General features: G+C 45.5%; 1 protein-coding gene across 1 annotated transcript in view; it reads right to left on the bottom strand.

Annotated features, from left to right (window-relative positions):
• Positions 1 to 4,941, bottom strand: part of LRRC6 (leucine rich repeat containing 6) — a 44,840-nt gene extending 39,899 nt beyond the window's left edge. Inside the window, exon 1 of the mRNA XM_024212778.1 lies at positions 4,755 to 4,941. Coding sequence (XP_024068546.1) covers positions 4,755 to 4,941 — 187 coding nt within the window. The remainder of the gene's footprint in view (positions 1 to 4,754) is intronic.
• Between the last annotated feature and the right edge of the window lie 5,244 nt (positions 4,942 to 10,185).

Genomic DNA, 10,185 nt, shown 5'->3' on the forward strand with positions numbered 1-10,185 from the left:
AAAGATTATTAAACCTATATAGTGCAAAGGGCACAGGAGAAGGTGTTATGTTGTTTCCTTTGAGGCAAAAAACAAACTTCATGGACATTGTGTCCAAGAATCATCCCTGATAGATTGTGACAACATGGCAGAAATGGATGAATGAAGAAAGCAAGTAAGAAAACTTTTTCTAATTTATTTCCCCCCCCAAGATACTAAGCCAAATTTATCCCAGGTGTAATTCTGCTGAAAAAAACTGTTACAACAGGGATGAATTTAGCTCAGTAGATTCAGCAATTTTGCCACTCATGTGTTGCTCCTCCTGCTGAGCAAATCCAAAGATAGTACAGCCTGCCAGTCAAGCAATAGAGTATCCCATAAGTTCTTTTCCCCCTTGCTGGGCATTCCCCAAATGACCTTCCAAGATAACTAATCAAGATAAATTAACAACCTGGGTCCCAGAACATGGTTCTTTTCTCCACAAATAACTGCAATTAGGAGGTCAGCCAAATACATCTTTGTCCTATGAGAATGTCTGGCAATCCTTACTTGTGGGAAATAACAGTGATAATGCCAGATACAAGAGAGGGAAAGAGGAAAAGAAATAGAGCAGTAAATAAACTTTACCACACCAATCCCAGAAAGAGGGAAAGAAAAAGACAAAAGACATGGCTTTTTAATATATATGTCATACGTATCATAGGTCTACAACATCTTGAGCACCTCTAGCTGAAAGTTGCATCCAATTAAGTCATAAAATCCACCCTGTAATGTCTAAAAATGTATGTAAGCTGAACCATTTAGCTGTCATACATATTTTCCCTGCTGAGGCAGTAATAGGTCTAATAGGACCCTCTGAAGACACTACTTTGTTGTGATTTCAGATACCATTCATAGTGGATGAGGACAATTTTTCAACTACTTCTTGAAGTAATTCCCTTGTCCTATCCAGCTTCAGCCTGCTGCTTATGTCTTGGCACCGAAACATTTGTGTGATGGCACTAACTGCATCTGTTGAGAAAATGTGAAGTTGGGTGTCATCAACATATTAATAGTGTTGGAGCACATGGCATCTCATGAACTCTTCCATATATGTGTGTTGAAGACCAGAGAAACAAGACTGTTCCCTGAAGCACTGAATGATTGGCCAGTTGCACCACCAATTCTAATATGTCTTTCATGCTGCTCATTATCACCTTACTCTGTTTAAGGCAGTTGGATCTAACAGTATAAGCAATAAGGTTATGTCCATAGCCAAACAATTATCCATGAACTCTGCCACAGCCATCCTCATGTCTTGTTCTAAAGCCTAACTTAGGCCTTGTCTACACTACAATATTAAATCGACCTAAGTTAGGTCGATGTACAGCCACTGCAGTAATTACTACTGTGGTTCACGTTCACACTACGTCCCCTCTGTTGGTGGTCCCCTCTTACCAGGAGTGCTTTCACTGACTTAACTGTGTGGGGCATTTTGGGGTACTAACAGCTGGAGAGCCCTTCGCTGCTCCGGGGCTGACAGCCCTGGCTCTCCATCCCCACCAGCAGAGCTGACAGCCAACAGGCAACATAAGTAATGCAGTGTCTGCACAGACACTGTGTCACCCTTACTACATCGACCTAAGTGCTATGCCTCTCATGGAGGTGAAGTTATTAGGTCGATGTAGTGGGCAACTTACACAGGCAGGAGTAACACTGTAGTGTAGACACTTACAGAGTTAGGTCAACGTAAGGCAACTAACTCTGTAGTGTAGACCAAGCCTGAGATGAGTCCAGAACGTTAGCAACAACACCAGCTGTTTATGACATTTATTGACCTAAGGCCTTTGATTCCATCAATTGTGAAGTGTGATGGTTGGTGCTGTCTAGGTTCAGTTATCCATTGAAGTTTGTTCACATTCTCAGGCTACTTCATGATGGCGTGACCACCACCGTCCTCTGTTATGGGTTGGAGACAGACCCATTCACCAGACGTACTGGTGTTAAGCAGGGCTGTGTTATTGCCCCAACACTTTTTTTCCATCTATCTTGCTGTGATCTTGATTCTTATTCGTGACCACCTTTCTTCTGGAATTGGGATTGAGTATCGTATGGACGGGCAGCTCTTCAGCATCTTCATTCTAAAACTAAGGTCACCAGGACTGTTATTACCAACCTTCAGTATGCCGACAACTGTGCTATTCTCACGCACACTGAGGCTGACTAGCAATCCACCCAGATCTTTTCTCAGGCGCCTATCATAGCCTGGGACTTTCCCTCAACAATGGAAGACTAAAGTGCTCCACCAGCCTGCTCCAGCACAAGTTGCCCCCCTTCTCCTTCAAATTGTCATCAGTAGTGAACTCCTGGAAAATGTTGAACATTTCCCTTAGCCACCTTTCCCAGACAGCCAATCTTAATGTGGAGATTGAACATAGGATCCATTGTGCCAGCGCATCCTTCAGAAAGTTGCTTTGTTGTGGATCTATGGATGGAAACTAAGTTCCTGGTCTACAATGCAGTAGTCATCCCCGCTCTTCTTTATGGGTGTGTGACATGGATGACATACTGAAGTCATCTTAAGCGTCTGGAGTGGTACCACCAGCACTGCCTTAGGAAGATTCTCCTTATCAGATGGGAAGATCGTCGAACCAATGCCAGTGTTTTCTTTGCAGCTAACATCACCAGCGTTGAGATGAAGATTATGAAACATCAACTTCACTGGGCTGGCCAGTGTGTGCGGATGACTGATACTCATCTTCCAAAGCAATTCCTCTTTTCTCAACTTAGTAATGGTAAGAGGACTCGCAGGGGATAGAGGAAACACTACAAGGACACCCTGAAAGTATATCTTAAGGGAGGCATTGACCCCATGAATTGAGAAGAGCTGGTTGGCAATAGACTGCAATGCTGTTGCATCATACATCAAGCCTGAGCCCGTTTTGAAGAGAATCACCTGCTCAAGAAGCTGAGAAATGGCAGTGGAGGAAGGAAGGTGTACAGCAACCTGGCCAGCAGTTGTGCTCTCTCCAAGCAACCACCTGTCATATATGTGGAAAAATCTGTAAAGCATGGATTGGACTCCTCAGACATCTTAAGTCTCATCAATGACTTTTTTCCTCCTGGCAGACATCATCCTCGTATCGAGGGATAGCCGCCATCGCCAACAATGTGATTTTCTTGGGAGTCAGCTGCAGTGTAGTGCAAACTCTACCTGGAAATCACATGCACTCCCATCTACTAGTGGTCTACATTAAGCTAATTAAAGAATAAATGTGCATCTTATTAAAAATGAGATCAGCTGCAAGGAGCTGTTGTGCAAGTGATGCTCTGAAAGATAATTAATTGAAAGAGCACTGTGATACTCCACACTAACCTACCAGAAATGTGAGGCCCATCAGAAGGACAAGATAAATCCTTGTAGGAGTTGGACACAGCAACAACCAGAATGAGATCCTCACCATCCCTGCTCTCACCCTTTGATGCACTAAAGCAATATAACAGAGCCCTAAAAGCCCTGATTCTGACTGGGGGATCATTATCCTAGCATAAGTGCTGCAGAAGATAGCTGTAAGGATGCTCTCTAAAGACCCAATCACATGAAGGGCCCTCTGAAGACCCCATGGGGATGGGCTAAGGGGTGGGTGAATGAGGGTGGGAAGGGAGTGTCAGGTGCAGGGCCACAATACACAGCACAGCAGAGATCTCATGCAGTGCTGCAGCCTACAGGGCAGCCTGGGAAAGCTACTGTAATTTAGGCCCCCAGGTCTGTCCAAATTACTCTGGGAGCCTCTCTAGCCCTCAGAGCAGCCCAGGATCAGGAGGGCACAAAGCTGTCTGTCTTGAAGTAATCTTGAGCTGTTTCCTCATTTAAAAAAACAAACTTACAAGACACATGCTAATCACCTCTAATTAATGACTTTCTTTTGTTGCTTCCTATCCCTCATCCTTCACCGATATACCTTCTATTTGGATTCTAAGCTTTTCTAGCCAAGAACTTTGTCTTATATTTGGCTGTAAAGGGCCCGGTAAACATTTGAAGCTATTTCAGTTACAACAGATTCTCTGTAGGTCCAGGTCTACAAAGCCCAGGCCTAGTGTAGTTTCATATCCGTCTGTGGGATGCTTATGGACAATATTTTGCCACTCACTTGCAGAGTTGTTTTTCTTCATGAATGTGAGTTTTGCTATCAACATATAAAGGAATTCTAAAACTCATGAAATAACATTTTTCACTCACACATGCTAAAAGTGAACTTTTTGTACACCTTTACGTATCAGCATACTCTAACTCATAAGAGTTAGGGAAGAAACAAGTGGGGTCAAACCAATTATTTTTAGGATTGTACTTGAGCTGGAGGATTTCTTGGCATCAGTATAGAGTGTGCTAGTTCCCTGATACCATAATTCATACTGTGTTTGCTTTATTCATTGCAAGAAAGACGTAAAAAATAAATCTGTAGCAAAATAAGTTAACTGATCCATGCCTTTTTATCTATCAACATTTTTTTAAAATAAAATCATTTCAGACCTATATACTGTTGATAATTCTTAACTGTATATTCTCTCTTTCAGCTATTAGGGCCCAATCTTCTGAGATGCTGAGCACCTTAACTCCCACTTAAGTCAATAGGAGTTGAGGGTGCTCAGAATCTTTCAGGATTGGGACATTTACTGATTCCCTTGTTGCTCATTTCTTTCTGCTCCCTTAAACTCAAAACCTTATGGCCATTTTCTTGACCTCAGGTACATGCATGTAACTCAGTTTAAAAAACAACAATGAATAAAACACTTACCAATTTTTGGAATTAGGTTATTTTGAAGATAGAGGATTTTTAAATCTCGACACAATTTGTCAATGTATTCTAGTTTTTCTATTTCCTGCTGGTGCAAGGAGATTTCTTCCAGTGAAAAAAGTTCACGGTTGTTATGCTCTGCACGTTGTCTAAGAAGTTCTTCAGTGACTGCAAGACACATCACCATGTAATGGAAACTGACTTTATGGAGGGAATTTTCTGGTAATCTACTTGTAATCTACTAAGGAAGTTAATTAAATCTTTTCATTGTCCTTAATGAACAGACATTCAACACAAACACCAATTATAATACCTACCACTACAAAATTAGCAAGAGACATGATGTCTCAGCACATTCTGCCATGATAGCATTCACTGTGTGAATCAAATTGACATTATTTTTGACACAAGAGAAATAATGAAGTTGGCGGTCTTCCCTGGGGACAAAATTTGATCCTGCCCTAAACTGGTACAAATCCCATATGTCTTCATATAGGCCATGTTGTATGCTTGCTCTGAACTCTCGGTCTTCGCTGATCAAGGACAGCAACTGTGAGTGGGGTGCAGTGGAGGGAGAGAGGAGCAGCAGGTTAAAGGAACATTTATATGTCAGACTTTCACACTGCAAGGTGAGAAACTGAGGGTTACACATGCCTCCACTGGCTCACCCATCTCTATTGCAGTGGTCTCCAAAGTGGAGTGGATCCTTGGGGGTGCGCGGCAGGAGGAGCCCTTTTTTTTTTTTTTGCTTTGGCAAAAATGGTAGAGCCGGCGCGGCAGGGTGTGTGTGCTCAAAAATTATTTAGTGATAGGGGTGCACGATCAAAAAAGTTTGGAGACCACTGCTCTATTGCATCAAACATAAGCTACTTGATTTCACTTTCAAGACCCACCATGGCCTCTGCCCACCCTACCAATCATCTCTCATTCACTATTGAGATGTCAGCCTCCATCACTCACTTGTTACATTTTCAAATAAGCACCTTTGTGCTTTCTACCATGCTACCTCTTACACTTGGGAGGAGCTCCCCATAAACATCTGCAAAACTAACTCATCATCCTCCTTCAAATCCCTCTTTTCCCATAATTCCTAAAAAGAACTTGATAAAGATTAGTCTACTGGTATGCTGAGACCACTGCCTATCATGCTGACCAATAGTGTCTCATTGTTTCCTTGTACTCCCCCAACTGTCTGTATCCATCTGTGGTCTCTTGTCTTAAACAGATTATAAACTCTTTGGGGGCAGGGACCATCTTTTTATTCTGTGTTTGTACAGCACCTAGCACAATGGGCTTTTGGTTCATGACTGGGACTCCTAGAAACTACTGTAATACAAATAAATAAATAATAATTAATAATGTTGAGTCTAACATAGAAGAGGTCAAAACTAGAGAAGACTGAGTGGGGCAGCAGGTAGACATAAGATAGGATAGACCAAACTAATTGAGATTTGAATACTTGTAGGGTAATTTTGAATTGGGTTTGGACATGGCTAGAAAACCAATGAAGATGACAGAAGAGGAGGGCAATATGGATCCAATTCCTATAGTAAGAGTGGAATGCTGGCTGTAACATACAGCAGTGGTTCTCAACCTTTTTTCATTTGTGAAACCCTAAAAATTTCAACTGGAGATGGGACCCCTTTGGAAATCTTAGACATACTGTCTGCAGACCACATGTTGAAAACCATTGTTCTATGGTAATGACAACCTTTCACGGTCCCCTTAGACCAGCAGTTCTCAAGCTGTGGGTCGGGACCCCAAAGTGGGTCACGACCCCATTTTAATGGGGTCACCAGGGCTGGCTTAGACTTGCTGGGGCCTGGGACTGAAGCTGAAGCCTGAGTCCACCGCCCGGGGCCGAAGCTGAAGCCCAAGGACTTTGGCCATGGGCGTCGGGGCTCAGGTTATAGGCCCCCTGCCTTGGGCTGAAGCCTGGGGGCTTCGGCTTTGCCCCCCCCCCCAAGGGTGGTGGGACTCGGGCAGGCTCAGGCTTTGGTCCCCCCTCCTGGGGTCATGTAGTAATTTTTGTTGTCAGAAGGGGATCACGATGCAATGAAGTTTGAGAACCCCTGCCTTAGACATAGTCTGCAGACCAGTAGGGGTCTGCAAACCACAGGTTTAGAACCACTGGCATACAGGATACCCTGAAGATTAAAGGGTATGCATTTGGGAAAAACAAGGAAAGGCAATGTTGGAATAGCCAAGATCAGAAGATTATGGCACAGATAAAGATATCGGCAGAGGAATGGTCAAATTAAGAAAGGGGAAAGATATAAAGCCTCTTCTAGAAATAAAAAGCAAAAAGGAAAGATTGGTACCAAGAGAGGTTGAATTCTGGAGATATAGAGCATGATTCTCCACTGCCTTGTACATTTTATAGTTACTCTTAACTTGGTAGCATTTTACGCTCACTGCACAAGTGTACATGACTATACAAAGTGCAAGGCAATGAAGAATTACGCCTACTGGCTTCCTGATCTTGCTTGGAAAGATTGATAATGTCAAAAATCACCCTGAGATCAAAAAGAGAGAGACCTATGTCCAGCGGCAATTAGTTCACTAATATCCCAGAAAAAAGCAGTCTCAGTATTGTGAAAAAGTTGAAAGTCAACTGAAACCAGTAAAAGCAGTGATCAGAAACATTTTCCTCCAAACTTTAATAATGTCAGAGAGATAGGAAACTGGATGGTAGTTAGGAAATGAGGGTTTTATTCTGAAAATGGGGACACCAGACAAAGATCCATTGGAGCTAGTGAGTGATGATGTCAACTGGTGACAACAGGTGGCAATTTATCCTGAAGGTGGTTAAGAGTGGGGTTCCAGTAGTGAGATGCTTTCATTCATAGAGGAGAAGACATCAGGGAGAGCTGTGAGGAAGCTGAAAGAAATCAAAGCAGGTGTTGGGCTGCAGATAAATCAAAAGACAATGATAAGCCTGGATTTAAGGCAGCAGTAAACTTTTCTAACATTATTTTAAGACTGAAAATACGACAGGTTCAGAAGATGAAGCCACACTACTTCACACAGCAATATCTTCTCTCAGCATGCATCTGCCAACTTCACACAGAGATGTTGATTTCCAAAGCACTAGTTTAGCCCAGCAGGGGACTGGCAGCATAACAGCAGTGGCAATATACAATTAAAATAGATTAAGAGAAAGTGGAAAATCATAGAGTAAGGGAAAGCCATGAAGTCTAGAATCTCCCAGTGTTCCTGTTCCTAATTGGTCTATATCAAGTTACTCCTGGGGGGGATTCTGCCGGACTGCGCGGCTGCAGAAAATGCCCCCCGCTCTGCAGAATTCCTGTGGTTCCCTGCAGAAAATGGCAGGGAAGCAAAGGGAAGCCATGGGAGGGGGAGAGGGTGACCAGGTGCGCAGTTTGGGGGGGGGGGGGTTGCCCCTCAAACAGAGGTGAAGCATGGGGGGGCACATGGGATTACGTGCCACTGCCCCTGCCCCCATTTCTGCAAATGCAGAGCTGCCCAGCTGAAGGAGGCTGCGTCTAGGGCTCCGCTGACTCTGCAGCTGAATGCAGCCTCTTGGGTCGTAGTGCCAGTTGTGCTCCCCTTCTGTGTACTGGGAGCCTTCCTATTTTTTGTGGAACAGTGAGTGCCTGTGGTGGGGCTGGGTAATGGGGATGGGGGAAATGAGGGAAGGGGGGGACAAGGGGGTGGGGGGAAGAAAGGGGGTGAATAGGGCAGGGGGAAGGGAATGTGGGAGTGAGGGGAGGGGGATGGAGAAGAAAAGGGGATAGAGGAATCGTGGGGAGAAGCAGGAGCCCGGCATGCAGCATCCCCTCGGCAGCAGTTAGGACTCCCCCGTTAAGCAGGCCCATCGAACGCTCACCCTGACAAGCCCTACCCCCCTACACCTGGGCCCCTCCGACAAGCTCCCCACACCCAGACCCCCAGCCCACTGAGCCCAACCGGGTGCACCTGGACCCCCACCCTATCAAGCCACACACCCCCAGCACCCGGACCCCCCCAATAAGCCCCCACACCCAGACCCCCCCGCCAAGCCCCATCTCCCCACACCCAGACTCCCCCCGCTGAGCACAACCACCATCACCTTGATCCCCTGCAGAGTCCCATTGCCCCTGTACCTGGAACCCCCCAACGAGACCTTGTGCATCCAGATCTCCCACTGAGCCACCTGCACCCAGATTGCCCACACCTGGATCCCCCCACACTGAGCCCCTCCACACTTGAATCCTGCTGGGCTGAGCCTGCCCAGCCACACCAGGTGCACCTGGCACAGAGGGGCAGGGCACTGGGGTGTTTCTGGGGCAGGCCCAGCCCTTGCACTGTGTCAGGTCAGGTGCAGCCTCACTGTCGAGTCCCTGTACTGGGGGAGGTAGGAGATTCAGGGTGATCTCCCACCTCAATGCAGGCAGTGGCCTGTGCTCCCCACTGCCATACTGGAACCACATTTATTTATTGAAAAATAAAATTTGCAGAATTTTGCAGAATTTTAAAATATTGTGTTCATCATTTTTGGCACAGAATTTTTTTTTTTTTTTTGGTGCAGAATTCCCTCAGGAGTAATCAAGTGTACCACCTTTCAGAGTGCACCATTTTACCTCTCAAAAATTATGATCTCATAACAGAGTGACTTTTAATGTCAGTCACTTTGAATGCCATTAAATACATGGACTGGAACGTATTTCAGGTTGTTTCCATGAATTAATGATAACAGTTTACTTTCCCTACTTTTATTTATGATTTTAAATTATGATGTAGTGGTGTCTATTTTTGGTTTGGAAAAAGAAAAAGAGACGTTTATAAAGTCAGTGTGATATCTTTAGGCCGCAACATGTACATTCTCCCCTACCCCGAAGTTCTTCCATTAGCAAATGTCCTTGTGGAGACACTTTGATTTTCGGAAACTGACCACTTTTACTGAACAATAGGGGGGAAAACGGCTAAAAAGGTAAACAAAGATGAACAGCTAGACAGGTAACTACTCCCTCCATCGAGCAGTGCACAATTATGTTTGCAAGTAGGATTCTCCAGGCTCTGGGGGAGTCTGGGGATGGATAGTGGCTGAGGATGAGGAGGGCGGGACGGGAGATGGGGAAGCGTAGCGACTGGGGATTAGGGGGGAGGGGATGGGTAGGCTGGGGGAGCCTGGGGATGGGTAGTGGCTGGGGATGGAGGAGGGGGAAGGGGAGAAGCTGGGGACGAAGGGGGGGAAAGCTTGGGCATGGGTAGTGGCTGGGGATGAGGGGGAGGGGAAGGAGGTTGGGGATTAAGGGGTAGGAGAGGCTGGGGGAGGGAAAGGGAGGTTGGGGAGATGAGGGGAGGGAAGTCTGGGGAGATGGGGGAGCCTGGGGATGGGTAGTGGCTGGGGATGGGAGGGACAGGGAGGGGAAGCAAGGGATGAAGGGGAGGAAAGCTTGGGGATGGGTAGTGGCTGGGGATGGGGGGG

This window comes from Terrapene carolina, unplaced genomic scaffold (genome assembly GCF_002925995.2).
Source record: "Terrapene carolina triunguis isolate 2854851 unplaced genomic scaffold, T_m_triunguis-2.0 Scaffold58, whole genome shotgun sequence".
In the NCBI taxonomy this organism is placed as follows: Eukaryota; Metazoa; Chordata; order Testudines; family Emydidae; genus Terrapene; species Terrapene triunguis.